Here is a 22,028-nt window from a genome sequence, read left to right as displayed (position 1 = left end):
CGAACCCTTGGAGTTTTGACCTGAAGTCTCGACAGATCCATGAATCATCTGGTCAGATCCATTGACTCATCTGACATCTGGTAGATACCTCTCAATGGCCTTGTTACCAGGCACAAACCTCACGAAACGTAGTTAGAGTCCTTGAGTTCAATGTCAAGTCTCCTCGGATCGCCTACGTGACATCCGCGCAACCATTTTGATATCATGAACGGTAAAAAAGCTGCTTCGCATACTCAGAGCGTCCTTCCCTCGCGATGGTGGAGACGCAACTCAAATCTGCATGGGATATGCAGATGAAAATAAATCTTGGAAATTTTGATCATCGCAGAACCACGCGAAAATGGCGAAAAGCAGGTGAGTTGGAGCCAAGGACGACATCCAGAGATGGAAAAATCATACAAACAGACCTGCCGCCGGTTAAATGGAAGTACCATGATGCTCGAGGGAAGGAGGGTGTGAGATGGAGCAGTCGCGACCGATCAGGATAGGTCTGGGAACTGCTGCGTGGAGTGACAACGCCACGTCAAGAGCAGGGCCAGGAGGGGAAATCACATGATCTTTTTGCTGATCTTACTCTATGACATATTATCACTCACCCGGTCCCCCTACGTTTGGAATAACGCGATTGAACAGAACGATTCTCTATCTCAAACCCAGCTTCCCCAAAGAATGTGATTACGATGTTATCACGTGATGCAGTGACGATGGAAACATTTCCTGTATCATCCTGTCATTCTCTCGATACCACTGTTGCTTTTCATAGCGTAATCGCTCGTCTATTCAGGCACCATTATGGATGTTACCACCCACGCATGGAACATCACTTGATTCTCTCCTCAGATATCACGTGATCCAAACCCCTTCGACGCGCTAACACAGATACGAATACGTGAAAAACTTTGAGCAGGAAAACCATCTTCTTCCCGACTGTCATATCGTGGTTCGAGTTGATGGTCGAGGGTTTCACAAGTTTTCAAAGTTCTACAATTTTGAGAAGCCCAACGATCTCAGAGCCATTGAGTTGATGAACAAATGCGCCGAGCTGATTGTGTCTCAATTTGATGATGTTATTATGGCTTATGGCGACTCCGACGAGTATTCTTTTCTGCTGAGGAGAAAGTGTTCTCTGTTTGAGAGAAGAGAGAGTAAACTGGTTAGTACCTTTGCTAGCACGTTTACGAGTTATTATGTCGCATTGTGGGGGAGGTATTTCAACGGAAATGAGTCACGTGATGAGACACGTGAGACGACTGAGGAGCTGAAGGAGGAGGAGAGGAAGGAGGAGGAGCGGAAGGAGGAGGAAAGGAAGGAGGAGGAGAGAAAAGCAGTCAAGTCTGAACCACGTGACGACTCACGTGACTCTCGCTCAAACGAACTTGTGATTCACATGCTTCCTACTTTTGACGCTCGATGTGTCGTCTATCCAAACGCGCAATCTATCCGAGACTACTTTTCGTGGAGACAGGTGGATTGCCATATCAACAACTTGTACAATACGACATTCTGGACGTTGGTTCAGCAGGGAAATATGACTACGCAGGAGGCTGAGCAGCGGCTTAGCAAGACCGTCAGCAAGGACAAGCATGAGCTGTTGTTCACCGAGTTTGGACTCAACTACAACAACGAACCGGACGTGTTCAAAAAGGGAACGACCATTGTGAAGGAGTTTGACACTACGGGGCTCAGTCAGCGGCAGGTGGAGCGCAAGATGAAGAAGATGGGGAGGGTGAGGGTGATGCATTGTGATATTATTCGAGACGGATGGTGGGATGAGAGGAAGTGGATTTTGGAGTAACCCATGACGACTGGGGTTGAGAGAGTCACGTGAACATATTCCAACGACAAGAATCGTCACGTGTGTTTAATGCTTGTCTCAATGTGATGTACGAAAAGGCTCGTCGATGATATTGTTGATTCCATGACTTCAATCCAAGTCTTGTGGGTTCTCTCGTCTAGTCCCATCATTGGTATGAATGTCGGATGAAGAGAGGGACCAAGTAGAACAACCGAAGGGATTAAGAATCATTAGAGGAATGTGACGAATGAGGAGATTGAAGAAACAAGCAGATGCAATAGGTACTGTACTTGTGCAGTGCTGTCTTGGAGAAGTACAAGGTCTAAAGGTGTTGGTTGTGCATCCATGGTTGAAATACTGGCAGTATCAGATCTGGGTCCGATGGGCCGTTGACTTCGCAGTTAGATGTTTGTAGATGTGTTTGATGTTGTCTAAACCCACGAATACACCATAGATTCGGACTGGCGAAGGTTTTTCTAGGTGCGGGCGTCTCGGGGAATGCTCTCGTACCAAATTCGAACCGGTGAGCCGATTATTCAGCGCACCAGAAGGTTGCGATATTGGGCGACAGTGCTCAACCCGGGTCAGAAGGTCCAAGTTGACGAGTTTGGGTCGTATTGGCAATCTGACAAATCCCAAAGATTCAGCTCGTGCAATTGAGCAAATTCCACTTTTCAGAGTCTCTAAATCTCCTCTCCTTCGTCCAGCAGCGGCTCTTCTGCTTCCCTGGCGTTTGTAGATATGAGTCTAACATCACAACAACCAACTTAGACTCTTACTCACCACTTTTTCTCAACAATGATTCGGGCCAAGTTCACCGAGTACAAACAGGCTCTGCGAAACAACTGGGTGGGCCAACCGCAGTACACTGAGAAGGACTACCCGGATATTGACGGCAAGAATTTTGTCGTCACTGGCGCCACCGGAGGAGTGGGTCTGGAGGTGACCAAGCTGTTGCTGGACAAAAAGAGCCACGTGATCATGGTTGGCCGGTCCAGAAGCGATTGGCAGCCCGTCCTGGACCAGCTCCAGAAGGACCACTCGCACGGCACGTTGGATTTCGTGGAGGCCGATCTGGCAGACTTGACCACAGTGCAACGGGCAGGAGAGTACATTCGAACCAAGTACCCGACTCTAGATGGCGCCATTTTCAACGCCGGAGTCATGGCCCCGCCCTACTCTCTCACTCCACAGGGCCACGAGTCGCAATGGGGAGTCAACGTGGTCTCGCACTTTCTGTTGGCCAAATACATTTCTCCAGCGGTGATCGCCGCGGCAAAAACTGCCCCCAAAGACTCGGTGCGCCTCGTGTGGTTGTCGTCGTCAGTCACATTCGTGAGCCCGTACGAAGGAGGCATCAAATTCGACGATATCAACCACCAGAACGACAAGAACCCGTCTCCCTGGACGCTCTACTCACAGTCCAAGATCGGAGACGCCTATCTGGCATATCTGTGGTCCAAGCACCATCCTGACTCGGGCGTGGTCTCCGTGTCCGTCGATCCGGGCAATCTGTCCTCCAATTTGTCCCGACATTACCCAATCCTCTCCACCCTCAAGAGCTACATTCAGTACCCTCCTAAGTACGGAGCCTACACAGAGTTGTCTGCACTGCTCAATCCTGCCGTCAAGAACAACGAGCATCTCATTCCCTGGGGCGTTCGAGGTCATCTTAGACTGGATGTTGACGATGGGCGCCGAGGAAGTGTCGGAGAGGAGCTCTGGCAGCGTCTTAACAAGGACGTTGCTCCCTACTTCAAGGAGGAATGATCATAGATTCATTTCAGGAGTATGCCGAGTAGTGAGTATGCAAGTAAATTGAGTATTTCTTGGCTAGGCCACTCCAGAGCGCTAGATTATGGCTGCGCTGTAGCAGTCGCGATATCTAGGCTACTACTGACAGGGGTTTTGAATCTTCAGACTACTCGAACCACTTACATTACTCAAACTACAATGATCGCAGCTTTCTACTTGATATCCTCCTTTCGCCAAATTCCAACACCGATCGAGGCTCGCAAGTGTAACGTCACAATGGATTGTTTCATCGAACTCCTAGCTGCTGGTTTACCGAGGAAATACTTGGAGCTACTTAGAACTACTCGGAACTACCTGGAACACTTGGGACTACTTGGAGCTACTTAGAACTACTCGGAACTACTTGGAACTACTTGGGAACTCAGAAATTTGTCTTTCGTCCACTGATCAGAAACCCACTTTCGATGAGACTAAAACAATGAACCGGAGGAACTAGAGCCGAGCTTCCCAGCTTCCAGTTCCCGGCTCCCAACTCCCAACTCCCAGTTCCCCCTCAGTCTAACCCACATTGTCTCCAACTCATTAGTTTCACCCATGTCGATCCTGTCGATCCGAGTCGATCCCGTCGATCCGAGTCGTTGTAAAAGTGAGACAACAGCAGATAGTTGCGTCAAGGGATAGTGAGACAATGTTTGAGGGCTGGTGAGACCATGTTCGAGCTCTGGTTGGGTTGCCTGGGCTACTCCTTTCGTTGGGGAATTGCTGTTTTGTTGTTTTTTCCCTCTTATTTTTGTCCTGTTTGAGGGTATCCCATGAGGAGCAACTGTTTTGCTGTCTAGTTGGAAAACCAAGTTTTGGATTTTCTGTTTGTGGAGATGGTCAACTAATTGGCACTTTCGGACAACTTTCTCATCTTCTCCAGTCGTATCTCGTATCTGACTTGCTCTACACGAATGTCATAAGTTCCTGATTTATTATTTCGTGGCTGGGTGGCTCCGATATTTGGTCGTATCGAGATCTCCGAACACAATGCGACATTGCGTCGTGTGAGACCTGAGTGAGACATTGTCAAGAGGTGGTATTGACTGAGACTGAGACTGTGGGAGAGACTGCAAGTCAAGGTGGGAGCTCGAGAAGCCGTTCATTGAGATGGAGGTTGGATGGAGTGCGAGATCCGGAGAAATCTACTATCGGTGAGACTAGCACGTGCACCTCCTGAATCGACCAGACCAGACCATCTGGATGCATTTTCAACCTCCAGCCAACGTTGAAACCTCATACTAATGGACCAAATTCAAAGCTCGGACACACTAAACCTGCTCACAGTCACTGATCGCAGACAATTCTGTATCCAACTTCAGCAAAGGTTTCCCGTGCGGTCATTGGTGCAAGTATTTTATTTCACAAACGCTCTGGCCAAACACTGCTGAAAACCGCATTCCGATCCAACTACAAGTGTGATATTGAAGGTGGAACTTCTAGTCAGATTTCCTTGGAGCCTTCTTCAATGAAGTTAACCCTACCTGGCCAATTGTGGCCATTAAGAGGAACGATTTCTGCCGTTGGTCCTGGAATCTCAGATATGATCTATATCGACGTTTTGCACAAATCGAGTCATTCGGAGTTGACCTGGGGCGTTTTCTGGTCTGAGTTGGAGTGCTCGATGAGTGTTCGATGAGTGCTCGATGAGTGTTCGATGCTTTCTGATTGGGGTGTCTCAGCAGAAATGGCTGTTTGCGGGCAGAGACGATGTTTACTGACATTCATCATCATGTCAACACCCGACCAGTTCGTCCAGGCATGCTGAAATGGTCCGATACCTACAACATTAGATCGGTTGTTCTCGTCTTGGGTCGCACATTGCCGCCGGTCCAAGTGATTGACCAACCGCTTTGTTATATTTATATTTATTATTTTATATTTATATTTATATTTATATTTATATTTATAATTTATATTTATATTTATATTTAATTTTATATTTATATTTATATTTATATTTATATTTATATTTTATTTATATTATTATTTTTTATTTATATTTATATTTATATTTATATTTATATTTTATATTATTTCCATTTCATTTTCATTTCATTTCATTTTCATTTATTATTTATTTTAATGGTAATTTTTAAACTCTATTTTTCAATTAGTTGAGCAAACCAACCGCATTTGAATCCTCCTGGAACGCTTATTACTCCATTAATACACACCAAACCCGTATAAAGCCTTCTTGCCTTGCCAATGTCTCAATTAGCAAAAAAAATTGAGCTTTTGCAAACCAATCTAGCGCGTTATGAACAGACCTCAAACTTCACGTATTACTTAGCCTATCTCCCCAATTAGTTAAGCTTACTTGAGTAATACGACCAGCACAGGAGGTCCCATGGAATGTCTCCAGATTGGGCAGTATTGGAGATTTTGAGATTTTCTTTTTACCAGACCATTACAAAGCGCCCATATATCACTTTCGTCAACTCCGCTTCTCTCTATCGCCTCTATAAAGACAACTGTGCCGTTCCTTCACTTCAGCCGTCCCCCCAGGCCCTGATGAAGCAATTTCACCCGCTCTAATTGCCATAGAACCCCCAAAAGAACCTGGCGGCAACCAGAGATACGGCTGCTACACTCGGTCTTGTCTTAGCGCCGCAAATCGTCATAATCTAGCTCGAAAAGTATCCCGAAACTTCGTCGCGGCTAGCCCAGCCCCAGCCCCTGCTAGTGGACTGTTAACACGGATAAACAATCCCCCTTCTGCAAGGCTATTGAATCATTGGCGATGTATGATGATGTGGTGATGACATGGGTGAGTGGGTGACCACGTGGATGGAGTAATGAGTACTTGGACGATGTGGTAACCGCATGGGTGGAGTGGTGATGGCAGAAACAATGCAGCCACTACCCATATTTGTGATGGCAGTTACACGGCCCTTGCCAGTACCATTTCCTCATTCCCCCGCCGTACTCCAACGTAAAACTAGCAAGGTCGTCACCTCCCTCTCCCCGCCCAGTCACTAGCTCTGTCGATCCAAGCGGGGTAGAGTAGTGCACGACTGTACGTTGGTCTGAATCTTCCAGCCCTGCCAGCCGCCGCCAGCTGAGACTTTTGGGCCATCCAGCCTTTCGGCGGGTTCTTCCGAGTGGCCTGAATCGAATGCACAACTTCCCGCGTCTCTATCTCCATCGGATCAAAAGTTGTGATCAAAACCGCAAACAAGCCGTCATCACAAAAACATCAGCCCAACGAGACAATCAGGGATCGCTGGTATCCCCAAAGACCCCTCCATCTCGATCGACGGCCCCAAAATACCCTGTCTATCAACTGCTGCTGGCTTCAACCTTGCTGAGCGCCGATCTGCTGATCTGTAGATCAGCGGGGTAGCGCCTCTTGCAACTTTGAGCAAAAAAACGCGACCAGCTGTTCAATTGGAGAGCAGAGTCTGCCAATGGATCGCCGCCAAGAAAGGGGTCGTCACGATGGTGTTTGTGGATCAATTTGCATTGTCATGTGACCGCTGAAAACCATCTTCCTACCCACCCAGAACCCATCGTCTACCCCCTGTAAAACTCTACCGAAAAACACACTACAGTACAGTAAAAGACTGTAAGCGTTAGTCACGACGGGGCTGGATCCGGTCACGTGTCTCCCGATTCTCCCGAGCAGGTTTTTTTTGGTTTGATTTGGTTTTGGAGAGAGATTCGACTTGGTTCTGAGTGGATGGACTTTGGGGGAGATTGTGAACGAAACGCGACGGATAGAATGATTTTCAAAAGGGAGTTTTGTTTGGATTTTGACGGGTATCATAAGAGTGGTTTAAACATGTCTCTACAGTCATTATTCGTCGAATTGGATTCAGAAAAACAGTCGAACCCCTCCACCCCGACCAAACAGCTTCATCAAAACCATGAGAAACAACCAATACAAGCCCAAAGTTCGATTCCCCTACTCCTTGCCAAAGTCTCCAGAAACAAACTGAAAACCGAGTTTGTATCTACGATTTATTGGTGTATAAATGGGAGTATTACAGGGAGTAATACTGGGAAAAGGAGATGTATAATTGTGGACGTTGTAGTACTTTCAGAAACTAGCAGAACATATTATTATGATCCCCTTGACCGGCCCTCTCATTTTCACTACTTTTTATTTCCTCCACCTTCACTCCCTCATCCAAAAATGAAGATTACTTCCGCGTGCTCCTATTAGTGCCTTACATAGTGCCTTACATACGTTTCCGGCTTTGTATGAAGGCACCAGGGGTCCAAGTAGGGGGTTATAGATTGTTGTTTGCTTGTTTTGATGTCGTTTGAACGTTTAGAACTATAGGCAGGTATTTTTGTACCAGCCAAAACCACGAGAAAAATTCAGAGAACGGTAGAATCAAACAGACACAAGTTCAAGACTCCAAAAGTAAAAAGTTTAGGAGATTTGAATGAGAGTATTCCAATGATATATTTCCCCAGCTCATAGCTTGCCTCTATCTACTGGCATACTGGCATTTCTGAGATTACAGAGGTGGTGATTATTTCCCAAATTTAGTATTGCAACATTACCAAACTAGTGGATGTGCCTATTCTTGGCCTGATATTGGATGGAGTGAGTTGATGGGCCTGTTCATTCGTGTGCTTTTTGATCCTACTATACAACCGTCAAGTTATGATAGTCGGGATTTATGATTCAATTTACTGGGCCATAGAGATACGTTGGAGAAAGGAGGAGTTTTCCAAACGATTTCCCTGCTTGTTAAATACAATATTGTCAACTCCATTTTCCTTCACGTGACCCGCAACCAGACTCTCCAACTGTAGTGCTGATTTCCGTTTTCCTCCCGCAGTTTCTTGTTTAGTAAACCTGGAGATTGGCGGAGACATGGAGGTGAACATTGGCGGTTCCCGGAACGTTTTTATCAAGTCTATTTTCATCTACCTTTCATATTGATGATTCTGGGCGCATATCAAGAAATGTCCGATCTGACACTGCCTCAACCGGCGCACTAGACGTTCCTGACGTCCCGGAGTCACGCCCCCCTGTTTCAAACCCTGAGGCAAACGATTCACGTGACAATTTGAGTCGCTGGGGTGTCCGGATGCGGGTTTTAGGGTGCTCAATGGGCTTTTAGGCGGCTTTTTCGCAGCTTCAACGGCGGCACGTGGAAGCAACTGGCCAAACCTCATCCCTGAGATTCATTTCCGAGATCTGCCGTTGCTTTTGACCAAATTGAGACCTTCTGGGAATCTGCAGAGATACTTGGAGAATATGGCATCACGTGATACATCTAGAATGTAGGATTGAGAGGGTGGGAATAGGTTAATGTGGGATTTGGGGGGTATTTGGGGGAGAAATCTCAAATCGGTGATAGTATCTCCAATTTCGATCGGATCTTGGATCTGACCAGCCCAGTGCATTGCTGATCAAATTTCGCGCGTCTTGGTATCATTTGATGCTCCAGAGATCCAATCAAAGTGGGTTTAGCGCCCATTCCGGTTCCGGAGCCGCGCTAATGCAGGTGGGGGTAATTATGGCGACATAGGGGCTGGAGAATCGGTGGTGTGGAGGTGAGAAGGTAGAAAACAGGGACAATTCGCCACGGCTTTTCGGACTGGCGGCTTTATTTTCCACCCTGGCATACATTTTCGGCGAGAATCTACATCCTGGAAAAAGTTAGACTCTGTCATAGAGTTGATGACATGTGGTGTCTCGGGAGCTTCTGCAACCGGCTAAAGCCCATGTGAAACGGATACATGGACGTGTTTGGTGTCGATTTGTGGAGAAAGATGAGACGGATATGATGGAATTGGATATTGGGTTGTGCAACGAGTTTTCGAAAGGGCGGGAATGTTTTGTGGTAATTTTGGAACGAACAAGAGTTTTATTGAATTAGGGATGATTTGGGGGTGAATTGGGTCGATAGAAATGTTGATCAGATGGGTGGTATGTTATGTTGTGTACTGGTGGAGGTATGTTATCTGTTTTGTAGTAGTAGAAGATACTTGGGATATTCAAGTAACGTACTTGGATTTTTTAGTAATCTAGATTATCCCAACTAAAGACAACTAATTAGTTGAGCATAATGGTGGATGATTAAGATACTGAAATCTCAATGACCTTTTGATTCGAATCTCAACTCCAAATTATCTTACCCCTTGTGTATATACTGGAAGATGATATCATACATTCACGTGACCATTATTCTTTGACTTCCGCCCCCGTCCTGGGTCTACGGTTCTAGATCGGTCTGGTTGATAGTGTCTCCGTGCAAACGCCCTGTCTAGAACAGAATGAGTTATTATCTGCTAGTAGAGACTTAGATCTGGGGCGGTTGAGGGGATTATTATGGTCATAGGGGGTGGAGGAGATGATTTGCTCCTTTTCCTGTTCTTCACAATGTATATTCGTCCTTCTAGAGACACGTTCGCTTCACTCACCTTTACTTACATTTAGTTGAGGTCCCTAACATGATCCTGCTTCAATACATAGCGTTTAAGTAAAGATTAACAATTACCCCACAAATTCCCCACTAGAACCAAGTAAACCAGATTTCCCCACCGACTCCTCCTTGCCCCTCTTCAACTCGACCAAATTCGGTTCTAACAAGTCCAAAATTTTTGCAGATGACACCCTGAACACAAACAACGTCTATACGGAATCTTGATCTTCCAGCCCAACTCCTTTGTCCACAATATGACCATCTCTTCTTCCGGACCTGCCGCCTCATGCAACACCGGCCCGGCACGTGACATGGAGCTCTGAGACGTATGTCGAGCTGTCAGTAGACTCTTAGGGCCTTCTTTAACGGTCAATTGACTTCCTTGGTTTCTTGTCACTTCAGAAGGTGTCATTTCGGCTGCATTACTTTGCACTTTTATTTTTCCTGTATTTTCCATAATTATTAAACAATATTAAAAATATTCCAGAAATTCCGCAAAAAATCCATACAGCTCCAAAATACTCTCTAAACTGCTCCTAAAAAAAATTAGGCGCGTCCTCGACACCCAACCTCGTGCAATTTAACCCCAAAAAAGCCATTACAACCGCCAACATCTGTCCCTCCAACTGCCCATCATTCCTCTTTTTCCCCTTACATATTGACGTCATTCTGCACTACCTTCCAAAACGCGATTATGGCTCCAAAAAAGACAAAAAAAACTGGCAAGCTGCGCGAAGCTCTCCAAAAATCGACTTGGCCGTCAAATTATGGCTCTATAACTTGGCTGCGATTTTCCGTGAATATTTCAGAAATTCGTCCCCTCAGAACCAGCCCAAAGCCTAATATGAAACATGGGAAAAAAAATGCGAAAATAGAACAAAAATGAGAGAGTGTTGCGGGGTTTCGGTGAGGCGTGTCGGGGTGCATATTGGGTCTAATTTGGGCGGAGAATGGGCGGAGAATGGACGAAAACGGAGTGAAGCACGATCTGAGGTTTAGCAGTGATTTTCCGATGTAAGAAATTATTAAATTAATTGATTTAATAATTAAAGTAAGTAAATATAAATAATAAATAAATAAAAATATCTTGTAACAAAAACCGACTTACGAATATAGACCACCTGCACACACACGTGACAAGAAAATCCTGCAAAAATCCCCCGCATTCACTCATTTGGAATGCTTAGTAATCAAACATATAGTAGGGTAACACCTCGAGAACGACGTAAACGTGACGGAATCGAGCTGAAAAAGACGTCCCGATGGAATGGGTCACGTGAAGTTCCCTATAGTATGAATTTCCGACACTTTACGTACCCATAATATGAGGTTTTTTAGGATTAGTCATGCCACTGCCCCGATTCACTGCCCCGATTATGTAAGCATCGAAGGAAGGGGTAATTTTTGGATTATTTAAAATTAAAAAAAAAAACGCGTATTCTCAAAAATGGCTGGAAATCGACTGGGAAAAAGGCAAAATAAATGCCACAAAAATAATATCACAAAAATCACCTCCAAGAAACCACCTCCAAAAACCCACCTCCAAAACCACTTCCAATGCAACGTCACGTGTGCTAAAATAATATTTCCGCCCGCAAGGCGTCGATACAGCTGGTTTCATGCATCCCGCATTCTTAACACGCCCTTTTTTGAGGATCGGCACTAGGGGTTTTCTACGTATTTAAAATAAATAGAATAAAATAAAATGTAGGAAAGATGTAGGAAAGATGTAGGAAAAATGTAGGAAAAATCACAGTACAAAGCAAATAGATACGAAAGGGGATAAAACCGCTCGCTAATATCCCTATCACGTGATTCAATTTTGTCGGGTCAAATTTGAATTTCAACTTGGTCACAAGACTGTCTAAAGTTATTCGGATTTATTCAGGGAAAATGGACCTAAATAAATTAAAAAGAATACCAAACAATTCGAAAATCGCTTCCCCCCCCAAAAAAAAAAAAAACTACCAGCGTTTGAAAATTCATTGTGCAATAATTCCGCCAAATCGCCAACTCCGCTACTCCCGCATAACTCCTTGCGAATTATTTCCACAATTTCTTCATAAATATTATTTAGACGCGCCTGGTCAAGGTTCATCCCTTGCTAGCCAGCCATCGGACGTGATTAGGGTTAGGGTTGAAAGTTTAATGTTCTCTCTATGTTCAGCAACACTTTCCCAAATAGGTAGTCAAATGGAAATCGCGCTGAGTGGTTTAAAAATAGCCTTTTCTTTGTGTTGCGGGTTGGTTTTGTGTTTTTGTAGAAACCATAACCCTATTGGGTTTACGAGTAAGCTCTGGGTGCAGCTTTGCTCCACCATTGATATCTGGTGTCTGTCTTTTCCCATATAACATCTGTCGGAGTCGTCGGAAATCGTTTTTGTGAACGATCAGTCGATTTACGAACGTGCCTGTTTTTAGCCCCGATTCATTGACCACGCTGACCAGGGTATTTTCGACCTAAAGGACGCCCCCAGACCACTATTCGACCACTATTACGACCTCACCAGCAGTAGGACATTACGCGACTTTTTTCCGGGACATTTTAACCGACCGAGAAAGACACAAACCGACTCAAAAGCGACACAAAAAGAACAGAACAACTACCAGAGTACTCCAGGAAACCACCTGACTCGTGTTTCAGACGCTTTTCGCTGCTAAAACTACATTACTACTACATCGCACTACATTGCACTACGCGTTCAGATTAGTGACTCAGATTAGTGACACTATCTCTACGAATACTCACGTGATTGGAAAGACGTCTTGACCGCTGGATTTGTCTTGTTTCCGGCATCATTTTGGTACTTTGAATTCCTCGTGTGGATTTTTCTTCAACAATTTCGACTCCATCTAATTCCGTGGACATCTCCTCCTCCTCCTCCCCCTCTTCGTCCGCCATGAAAACGACTCGTCCCAATCTCCATATCAATTTGCACAACTCGCCCAACCCGCAATCGTGCGGGGGAGCCGCTCTGGGCCGCACTCTGTCCAACACGTCGCAATCTTCGCTTCCGTCGACCCCCATGGACCAGACCATCCACACTCCCCATGGATATCTGTCTAGAAACAACAGTATCACGTCGTCAGTAGCCACGTCGGAAGACGAGGACGGATACATGAGTGATCTCAACTCGAACCCGCTGACGTCGATTTCTAACCAGTTTTGGCCCGAACACGACGACGCGTTCCTCATGCACATTTACTACAAGGTGGTGGACAACCCGACCATTGCGCCATTCGTGGGACACACCCCGCCCTCGGGAATCATCCACAGAGTCGCCAAAGACTGCGCCAAGCGCGCCAAAGCCGAGTCCCGTGACTTCCCCCACTCGATGGTGGCGATCCGGCGGCGACTGCTGGTGCTGACCCAGCGTGGCGGTGGAAATACCGTTGGACTGGGTCAGACGCCCGTCAAGGAGTCCAACAGCAATTTCGAGGGTGCTGGCACGCTGTTATTTGGCAGTCACGTGAGCTCGGGTGATCACGTGAACGAGAACGTTGATGGCAGCAGTTCTGGACATGTTGATTTCAACTCGGACTGGCTTCAGGATGACGATGCCATGGACACCTCGATCGACTCGAACACTCCTCTGACTCCGCCCACTCTTTCGCGGCCCACTCGAATCACGCTGAGTCATCAGTCGCCGGTGTTTTCCATGGATTCGGTGCCTCTTCAGAGCCCGTTTCAGGAGGGCTTCAACTTTAGCGGCAGCAAGCGGCTCGCCGAAAGTCCCATGATGGGCGATGGGCATGACAAGGACCCCAAGGAGGAGGATGTGGAGGGTCTTCCGACTAATATTACTAGTCAGCGAAAGCGAGATAGTTTGAGGTTTAAGCGAGGGCAGCAGAAGAAGTAACCAAAGAACTGAGCACGCTCAAACTGAGCGCAACGAGGTTCCAAAGTTCACTTCGAGTGTGTCAATCTGAGTGCAGCGAGTGCAGATCCATCCATTCGATTTCAAACGCACTCAGCTCAGTTCGAGTCGCAGCGCACGTTCGAACTAGGGTTTCGCCGCCGCAGAAGCGGATTTCGAACCGGATTTCGAACCGGATTTCATCAAACATTGTCGGTTCGAATCAAGCAACCCGTTTTATCTGTTCCATCGAACACACGGAACCCCTTACCTAACATAACACACCACAATCACTCTCACGAGATGCATCACCGCAGGCGGATATATATTATAATCTAACAATCTGGAATTGGACGATTGACGAGTACTGTAGATGTAGATGTAGATGTAGATGACGGCGAGTGGTTGTCTGAGTGACTTGCGTCCTTTGCCCCACTGATTGACCTGTGTCCTCTGCCCGACTGTCCGACTTGTGACCGACTTGTGCAACATGACAAGTGCTTGGAGCTTTTGATGCTGTGTAGTAGTCAGGAAGAGTCGCTGACCACAGACTGGGTATTCTCGTGAACGTGCGTTCTCGAGATTGTGATTTGAGAACTAAATCCCAATCTCCTAGCCAACTTCAGTGCCATGGTCTGGTCCTATAGCAGTCTAGTAGGCGTCATCTGTAGTACTGTGAGAACCTGGTTGGACCGATGAATCTGCCAGCTTTGGAAACGACCCAGTGTCACTCAAGAATGATCCCATCGCACTCGGGTTCTCTTACACGACAACCAGAGCCCGGTTCTAGACTTGACATCACCGAGAACTGGGGTTGGAAGCGTCTCACATGTTCTGGCCGGCGGGGAGGGGCAGGGACGGCAGCGGGAGTGCTGGTCTCCTAGCATAGTTCAGTAGGAACAGCACAGTCAAGAACTTCCGAATCTGTTTCTGCTCCTTCTCCTGCTTCCTGTCCACTTCGGCTCCCGCCAGCTCCCCGCCCCCCCCCGAGCCCTTCCACATGGGTCACCAAGTGTACTCCAATATCTGTCCCCGATAAACTAACGTTGTCTCCTCCTTGTGAACAAGCAGACTGCTGGCCTTGTCTTCTGTGGCTTCGGCTACTTCTGCTGCCGACGCCTGCTGGCTAATACCGGCCCTGCTAGAGCTCCCTCCGTCACCTCTCCGACGCTGCTGTCGCCGCTTCCGTCCATCCGCGACTCGCTCACAGACGCCTTGGCCTCCTCCATCTCAGCATCCTACGGTGACCTACCTTGACGAGACCGCGACCCCCACATCCATCGTCACTTCTTCCACGCCCTCTTCCACAGCTGCCTCTTCACCATCAAGTTGCACACGATCGGTGCCATCATACTTCTTTTACAGCTCCATGGGTCTTAGTCCTGTAACAAGTGGGGTAGTTGGTGGGCCTGCCAATCATCATCTCGTTCCAGATCAACACTGCTGTTGACCAGATGCCCATGGTCCATCTCATCAGGATCATCTCCGACCGCCCAAGAACTCCAACCTGTCCTCCAAGGCAATTCAGATCCCGCCAAAATTCCACGCATGGAACAAATGCCCAAGGAAATCACACCATTGTGTTCCCCTAATCACGATGATCACAATGGTGCAATTTTTACAAAAAAAAAATTTAAACACCCCCTGATCCACCGACTCGCCAATCTCGTTAAAGAGTCTGCGTGATGCACACACGACACCCACCACCACAACACACCCCAGCGCTTTCGATACTGCTCCTACAAGAGATTAACAATGATCATTGGACTCTCCTCATGTCTCTGATTAATTTGATACTACTTTCAATGTAATGCGATCGCAACTGACCGTTTTACCTCGCTTCCCAACTCCCCCTGTTTGAACCTACCCTCGATATTCGTCAGACCTTCTTCTGACTCCCCTCCTCTCTCTCATTCCACCGGTGTCCCACATCCTCTCCAGATCCGCTCCAGATCCGCTCCAGATCCGCTCTAGCCCGCTCCAGATCCACTCGACACCACCGCTTAACCCTTTCACGCACCTCCATCACACTACTCGTCTTCAGCCACCTCAACTCAACTAAACATCCATTATCTATGTACAAGATTCCTGATTGGTCCGAATCTGCTTCTCGTCGGATCAACCATCCCTCACAGTCACACTCCGTTCGCGTTTGTGTCTGTCTCTTTTGGTCTGTCTCTTTTTGTCCGTGTGATAGTGTGATTGTGTTGTGTCTGATCTGAGCCCTTTTGTGTCTGTGTCTGCACCGTTTGCTTCCACCACAATGCAACAACACAAATCAATGCTTCTCACTCTCGGACACCCCCCAGACCACCTACTGCTTCTTGTCGACTCCCTTCCAGTCCTCAGGAAGCACGCCAGCCAGCATCAGGATCCGGGTGGCAGTGTCCGACGGCTGGGCACCGGTTCCAATCCAGTACTTTGCTCGATCAAAGTCCAACTCGACGTCCTTCACCGGCAGCACGCCTCTCTTGAGCTCCTCGTGCGACCGGGGGGCAGGAATGGGGTTGTATGTGCCAATCACCTCGATGGGCAAACCGTCTCGTCGCTGGCCGGCCTTGGCCACCACAATGTTGTACAGGGGCGAGTGTCGTCGGCCAAATCGCGCCAGTCGAATTCTGATTCCTCCCTTCATGATGAGATGATAAGTGTCGGTGGGTTTTTTCACGGTGCGTCTGGAGACACAATTTTACATGCCATTTTGCATCATGTCAGGGTAAGGGCTTCTTAAGGTTTGCTGAGTAAGCAAATATTTGGTCCGCGGTTCGATTTTCGACTGGGGCAGATTTCTTGTTTAATTTTTGATCTGGAGTTGATTTCGAGATTGCAGGCGGCGGCTATATTGTCTGGTCACGTGATTGCATTGCATTGGCACGTGCTGGATCGTCGACGAGTTTGGTGGGCTTTGTTCCGTCCATCTTCAGTTTGGGCTTGGGAGCCACAACGATCTTCAACGGTGATCGTGAGACATGGCCGGGTAGGGGAGGAGGGTTGTGGGTGGTTGGAGAGCAGGTTGGAGGGTGTCAGGGGTGTCACGGGGGTTTTTTGGCGGTTTGGGGTGGTAGAAAACAGGTTATGGGGGGTTTGGGGTGGTTTTGGTTGATTTTGGGCCGATTGCAGATATATTTCCGGGCCTCAGCTGTTTTCTACCTTTCTTAGATCGCTCTCGAATTGGCTCTTTCTTCAGGACGTTTGGTTTCACATTCAGAAGGGATATTTGCTCATTGTGGCTGTGAAGTTGTCTTGATAGAGATGCTGATCGGAGCATATTTGAGTGAAAAGAGAGAATCGGGTTGATTGATGGAAGACGGTGACGTGTATTTTGATTTGGGGTTGGTTGTTGATGTTTTTGTTGGTTTTTTTCCCTCTTTTGGAATTCTTTGGAATTCTTTGGAATTCTTTGGATTTCTTTGGATTTCTTTGGATTTATCGAATTATTTGGATTATCCTTGATTCCATTAAATCAAAAAAAATCAAAAAAATCAAAATAATCAAAAATAATCCCGAAAATTACATAAATGATCACACAATGTCAGGAAATCAACAGAAACCTAGCCGGATCCGCTCCCGAACACGTGCGACGCCCTCTCCAGCCGCGCAGAAGATCTCAACGGGCTAATTCCCGCTACAAGAACGATATTAACGCATATAAAGCCGGCCGGCGTGGACCTCGGGATTGTCCTGTAGCGATCTGCACCGAAGATCTTCTAGAAGGTGGGCCGGGTCATGTGACCGTTGGCGATGGTGGCAAGCGTCCGCACGGTTAGACCATGGTCAGAGTGGAGGCATTACATGTCTGTGATGGCACTCCATGTCTGTGATGGCAATTACATGTTGCTGTTGATGGCACTACAATGTCTTGTGGATGGCATTTACATGTCTGCCTGTGATGGCAACTACATGTCTGGTGTGTTGGCATTACATGGCTTATGTCATGGTATACATTTCTGGTGTGATGTGATGAGGCTGGCCGTAACCTCCCTATCCGGTACGTTTTGAATCGCTCTGTGCGTTGCTCTGATCATTAGACATTAGGTGCATTACGGCGATCATTCGACGGCGGTTAAAGCGGCTATCTGAAGGTTATTAAAAAGATTAAAAATTAGAAAAAATTAGAAAAAATTAGAAAAAATTAAAAAAAAACCGTGTGGAAATTGGAATGCAAAATAAATCACTGGTCTCATTATTTATCATTCAGATTCTGGCGAGTACAAATTCCGGTATATATACATACTGTACATACTACTTGACTAACACTCTCAGTTGAACACCACCTGATGGTAGTCATGCTGCAACTTTAATCATCCACCTTGACCCAAAGACATGCCCACAACATTGGTCGCGTAGTTGCACAACATTGACCATGTTGTCCCAACCCTGACCATGTTGTCCCGCAACCCTTACCATGTTGTCCCGCAACCCTGACCATGTTGTCACCACATTGGTCCCGGTCGTTACCACATTGGTCATGTCGTTACTACATTGGGATGCATAAAAGCGCCATCGGTGCATATCTCCACGGTTCCAGTTACTTTGGGCTGGCTAGCTCCAGCCCAAAAACCGAAGCAAATGCAACTCCAGAAATACCGGCGAAACCTGGGGCGCGTTTACACAACAGACAACTGCCGCTAATGTGCGAGATCGGGACTAGTGGCTTCTGGGTTGCTTCTGGTGCTAGCTCTAGCTCCATTCGCGCGCGCGTCATGTCGTATCGGAGAAATGCTGTATACGGCCAATCCAGTGTCCAAAGTGTTGTGACATCTGCGATGCTGGAGCATGAGAGCTCGATTCAAGTATTACACGGTGATGTCGTCAGGGAATTTTCGGACAAGGTGGATAGAAGGGTGTGAGTACCCGTACATGTCGGGTATGAATCATTATAACTCGCGGGATAAACACCTAACAAATCAGGGAAATTGCAAATGAAAAACGGAGGCCGGGGTTGGATTCACCACATCTGTTTCAATGCAATGGATTACAGCAGAGACCATTTTCAAGATCCAAATTACTACAACATGCTCAGTCATTGTACAACATCACACACTGACTAATCGTGTACTCTTTCGCGCGCTCATGCTCTTCTGTACGGGTTGGTCTGCAGCACCACATGCATCTAGGCTACAGGTGCGTCTTGGCTGCGTATATGGTACATGTGCATATGTGCATGCTGATGCTGTGCAGGGAGAAGGGAGAGGCATTGGTGGCTGACTAAGCATAATGGGGAGGTTCCGGATATACGAGGTGATAGAGGTTGATTTTCGCAGCGAAATGCAGTTTTTACTTGTTTTTTTGCGGCGTCTGGATAGGATTTTGGGTCTCGTTTTATTCGGCATGACAGGCTGGTGATGCAGTGGTCCCGTTAGTGTTGCTGCAGCGCATCGAAAAGACCGCAACGAAGCAATACGGAAACGGAAAACGGAAAAAGGAAAGCGGAAAAAGGAAAACGGAAATGGGTCGGCTGATGAAAGAAGGAAAGAAGAGACGCGTCGCGTGGCGTGGCGGAGATAAAAGCAATTGTCTTGGAATGATGGATGCTAGAGAGTGGGATTGGAGGTTAGGATTTTGGGTCTTTTTGGGTCTTTTTTGGGCATTTTCGGGATTTTGGGATTTTGGGATTTTTGGGATTTTGGGATTTTGGGATTTTCGGACTTTGGGGATTGTGCAGAATAGCGGAAAAATCGGGGTTGAAATTTATTGGAGTGGTTGAGTTGGAGTTTTCTGGAAACCCTCTTAAAATCTTTTTGGTATTTGTTGGATTTTTTTGGACTTAATTGGTTTTATTTTATTTTATTTTATTTTATTTTATTTTTTGAAATGGCTTTCTGTCGATATTTTCTATAATCCATACCGTTACGTTACGCCATCTATCTAAAAACTGCTGTTGATATCAACGGTGGCTGCTACAGCAAGGGCAGCCATAACAGGGTCTCGACAGCGCTGCAGCGAAAAACGTGCTGGCCTACAGGGGCAGGGGCAGCCAGGAAAAAGTACTTGTACTGTACTCTCAGATGGAAAAAGTAATGTGAGCATGTCAGTCAAGTCATGTCAATGTCACTTGTTGACGTGAGCAGCACGGGGAGTTGGAATCTAGAATCTGACTGAATGGGCACTGACTGGGCTCCATGACTGAGCTCACTGACTGGGTGGAGCACAGAGTGATTGATCTTGTACTATCTAGGATTATGTTCAAGATGTACACCTCACCGTCCTGGAAAATGGCAAAGACGTACTGCAAGCGCTTGCCTCGGACATCAGCATCAAGATTCAGTGTCGAGATGTCCAAGACAAACATGTCCATGAACATCAGTAGTCTCACAGTTCCAATGACAGAACCACCCGCCTCGGAGAGCAGACTCTCATCTCTAAGAGACCAGGGATGGCTGTACCGACGAACCTCAGCAGGAACATTGAGTCGTTCATGTTGAAGGAGCTCAGAAAAGAACCAACCCACATACGGGAACCTCAGAAACCGTTTCGTTCTCTTCTGAGACTGGATGGAGCAACGGTTGAGCTTTGCCTTTGGTGAAGGCTCCGGCGCACCAAGTAGTCTCACTGCCGGTTGACGCTCGAGTAGGACTGCCGAGTAGTGACCGCAGACTTCACCACCGACTACTATCGCTCACTCCTGCTCTCCACCCCAACCACTCCTGGTCATTGAATAGTTGCCCTTTATACCCTGTTTTCAGGTTTCATACCCTGCTTCGGCTATCAGAAAAAGCAATCAACCGCTTCTCCAACGCCTTCCTGTCAAAACTCGTTGCTTTTTATTCCCCAAGTCCGTTGTTCGACTCATCTCAGTATGGCAATGGCTTGGAACAATCAGCACCCGTCTCACGTTCCACAGATCTGATGAGACGGTAGTCAGACTCCTTACTAGATGACCTGGTAGAGTTGGGCTATCGACCTACTATACCACAACTCATTCACTCGGACCCTCGCCATAATCCATGTCACATTACATGAGAGCTACTCATAACACAGCATCTCTGGCTGCCTAACGCACGTCATTATGTTGGAAATTGGACCGCAAAGAAGAGAGAAATTACTCAGGAAAAAGAAACAGGACTTCCCTCCTCGAGATACTCCTTTACAAAGAAGACTGACTCGGAAAATCTCGGCAAAAAGGACTGGATGAAGGGAATGATGATAGATCTCATCACATGAGATAAGTGGATTGGACGAAGAGAGCGTGAGTGAGTGAGCCATCACGTGACCATCCTCGTGACCTTGTGACCTTGTGACCTCGTGACTCGTGACCTCGTGACCTTGTGACAGAAACTCTGGGAGGTAGGCTCTCGGTTTGGGATCATTTGAAGAGCCCGAGCAGCAGAACTGAGGTTGATATGGGTTTGCTGAGTTCCAGTTGTGTTTTGGGGCGAGAAATGTCTTGTAGGTGATCACTACGAGGGCCGTGTTTTGAACACCAGATCCAAAGGTGAGATCAATGCAATGATCCATGCCATGACTTGTTGCAGGGCTGTTAATGATGGTGTTAACCCGAGATCTATTGACAGAGGCGGTTAACGAAACTCTGCAAGTGATTTTGCCGGTAATGGAATGGCTGGTCCGTCTGTTCAAGTTGACCCTTGCTAGAAACTAACAGACTGCTGGAATCACAAGCTCCCCGTCAGATGGCCAGATGTCAGACGATTGAGCAGACTAAGGTGAAAGACTTGAATCTCCAAAGCTCTCGAGTTTGTCCCCAACTGTCTTCTCTTTTTGAAGAGAGTCTCTAAGCCAACGTGTGAGAGCAGTCGACTGGTGGACTGCCCGTTACTGACTTGAACTTATGGCCGAACTCGGGAAGAGTCTGTCAGCTCCTCGTCTAACCGACCGGTTTTTTAACAAGGCTGGAAGTCCTTCCGATGAGCGGACTGTCACATCGAGTCCAGAGAGTAAACCAACACTGTTGAGTGTTCGACTGAACAGCTCGCCGACGTCCTTCCGTAGAAGTCAATGACGCAGATCATAGCCAGTTCGAGCATGGATGGAGCAGTATCAAAAACTCAACTAGAGACTGTTGACTGGGCATCTAGCTATGACGAGTCATTGGGCTACTGAACGTGAACCACCTTTGCACGTACTTTAGTATACGTCTTGAATGGTACTGTAGGTGTTAATTGAAGGCCAATATGGCTGACAGTACAAACATGAGACGACAGTACAAACATGAGACGACAGTACAAACATGAG

At 47.0% G+C, this 22,028-nt stretch overlaps 12 protein-coding genes and 2 pseudogenes across 12 annotated transcripts; 11 read left to right on the top strand and 3 right to left on the bottom strand.

The window, feature by feature from the left end:
• Positions 1-340: 340 nt before the first annotated feature.
• Positions 341-1,795, top strand: YALI1_E12223g (uncharacterized protein; the record flags this gene model as incomplete). Its single annotated transcript, XM_503751.3, has 2 exons — positions 341-354; positions 880-1,795. The coding sequence occupies 2 exons, from the start codon at positions 341-343 to the stop codon at positions 1,793-1,795; spliced, it is 930 nt and encodes a 309-aa protein (XP_503751.3).
• A 123-nt stretch (positions 1,796-1,918) lies between these two features.
• On the top strand, positions 1,919-2,188 carry YALI1_E12211g (uncharacterized protein; the record flags this gene model as incomplete). The annotated part of the gene is made up of 2 exons (XM_068282961.1): positions 1,919-1,975; positions 2,030-2,188. The coding sequence occupies 2 exons, from the start codon at positions 1,919-1,921 to the stop codon at positions 2,186-2,188; spliced, it is 216 nt and encodes a 71-aa protein (XP_068139062.1).
• Positions 2,189-2,593: 405 nt separating this feature from the next.
• YALI1_E12206g (uncharacterized protein) lies at positions 2,594-3,565 on the top strand (the record flags this gene model as incomplete). Its single annotated transcript, XM_503750.3, has 1 exon — positions 2,594-3,565. The coding sequence occupies one exon, from the start codon at positions 2,594-2,596 to the stop codon at positions 3,563-3,565; it is 972 nt and encodes a 323-aa protein (XP_503750.2).
• Positions 3,566-4,020: 455 nt separating this feature from the next.
• On the bottom strand, positions 4,021-4,616 carry YALI1_E12186g (uncharacterized protein; the record flags this gene model as incomplete). Its single annotated transcript, XM_068282960.1, has 2 exons — positions 4,021-4,454; positions 4,502-4,616. 2 exons carry the CDS (start codon positions 4,614-4,616, stop codon positions 4,021-4,023), a joined length of 549 nt encoding a protein of 182 aa, XP_068139061.1.
• A 94-nt stretch (positions 4,617-4,710) lies between these two features.
• YALI1_E12183g (uncharacterized protein) lies at positions 4,711-5,228 on the top strand (the record flags this gene model as incomplete). Its single annotated transcript, XM_068282959.1, has 2 exons — positions 4,711-4,816; positions 4,912-5,228. 2 exons carry the CDS (start codon positions 4,711-4,713, stop codon positions 5,226-5,228), a joined length of 423 nt encoding a protein of 140 aa, XP_068139060.1.
• Positions 5,229-7,271: 2,043 nt separating this feature from the next.
• Positions 7,272-7,757, top strand: YALI1_E12159g (uncharacterized protein; the record flags this gene model as incomplete). The annotated part of the gene is made up of 1 exon (XM_068282958.1): positions 7,272-7,757. The coding sequence occupies one exon, from the start codon at positions 7,272-7,274 to the stop codon at positions 7,755-7,757; it is 486 nt and encodes a 161-aa protein (XP_068139059.1).
• A 4,114-nt stretch (positions 7,758-11,871) lies between these two features.
• YALI1_E12113g (uncharacterized protein) lies at positions 11,872-12,330 on the top strand (the record flags this gene model as incomplete). Its single annotated transcript, XM_068282957.1, has 1 exon — positions 11,872-12,330. One exon carries the CDS (start codon positions 11,872-11,874, stop codon positions 12,328-12,330), a length of 459 nt encoding a protein of 152 aa, XP_068139058.1.
• A 548-nt stretch (positions 12,331-12,878) lies between these two features.
• YALI1_E12103g (uncharacterized protein) lies at positions 12,879-13,838 on the top strand (the record flags this gene model as incomplete). Its single annotated transcript, XM_503748.3, has 1 exon — positions 12,879-13,838. One exon carries the CDS (start codon positions 12,879-12,881, stop codon positions 13,836-13,838), a length of 960 nt encoding a protein of 319 aa, XP_503748.1.
• Positions 13,839-14,530: 692 nt separating this feature from the next.
• On the top strand, positions 14,531-14,719 carry YALI1_E12086g (Compare to YALI0E09735g, Misc non-coding, no similarity possibly noncoding; annotated as a pseudogene).
• Positions 14,720-14,838: 119 nt separating this feature from the next.
• Positions 14,839-15,092, top strand: YALI1_E12083g (Compare to YALI0E09713g, Misc non-coding, no similarity possibly noncoding; annotated as a pseudogene).
• A 1,057-nt stretch (positions 15,093-16,149) lies between these two features.
• Positions 16,150-16,470, bottom strand: YALI1_E12067g (mitochondrial 37S ribosomal protein bS16m; the record flags this gene model as incomplete). Its single annotated transcript, XM_503745.3, has 1 exon — positions 16,150-16,470. The coding sequence occupies one exon, from the start codon at positions 16,468-16,470 to the stop codon at positions 16,150-16,152; it is 321 nt and encodes a 106-aa protein (XP_503745.1).
• Positions 16,471-20,211: 3,741 nt separating this feature from the next.
• YALI1_E12027g (uncharacterized protein) lies at positions 20,212-20,696 on the top strand (the record flags this gene model as incomplete). Its single annotated transcript, XM_068282956.1, has 2 exons — positions 20,212-20,357; positions 20,420-20,696. 2 exons carry the CDS (start codon positions 20,212-20,214, stop codon positions 20,694-20,696), a joined length of 423 nt encoding a protein of 140 aa, XP_068139057.1.
• A 105-nt stretch (positions 20,697-20,801) lies between these two features.
• YALI1_E12019g (uncharacterized protein) lies at positions 20,802-21,293 on the bottom strand (the record flags this gene model as incomplete). Its single annotated transcript, XM_068282955.1, has 1 exon — positions 20,802-21,293. The coding sequence occupies one exon, from the start codon at positions 21,291-21,293 to the stop codon at positions 20,802-20,804; it is 492 nt and encodes a 163-aa protein (XP_068139056.1).
• Positions 21,294-21,624: 331 nt separating this feature from the next.
• Positions 21,625-21,896, top strand: YALI1_E12013g (uncharacterized protein; the record flags this gene model as incomplete). The annotated part of the gene is made up of 2 exons (XM_068282954.1): positions 21,625-21,787; positions 21,832-21,896. 2 exons carry the CDS (start codon positions 21,625-21,627, stop codon positions 21,894-21,896), a joined length of 228 nt encoding a protein of 75 aa, XP_068139055.1.
• Between the last annotated feature and the right edge of the window lie 132 nt (positions 21,897-22,028).

The sequence above is a fragment of the Yarrowia lipolytica genome, chromosome 1E (genome assembly GCF_001761485.1).
Source record: "Yarrowia lipolytica chromosome 1E, complete sequence".
Classification (NCBI taxonomy): domain Eukaryota; kingdom Fungi; phylum Ascomycota; class Dipodascomycetes; order Dipodascales; genus Yarrowia; species Yarrowia lipolytica.
This window is presented reverse-complemented; position numbering and strand designations above follow the sequence as displayed.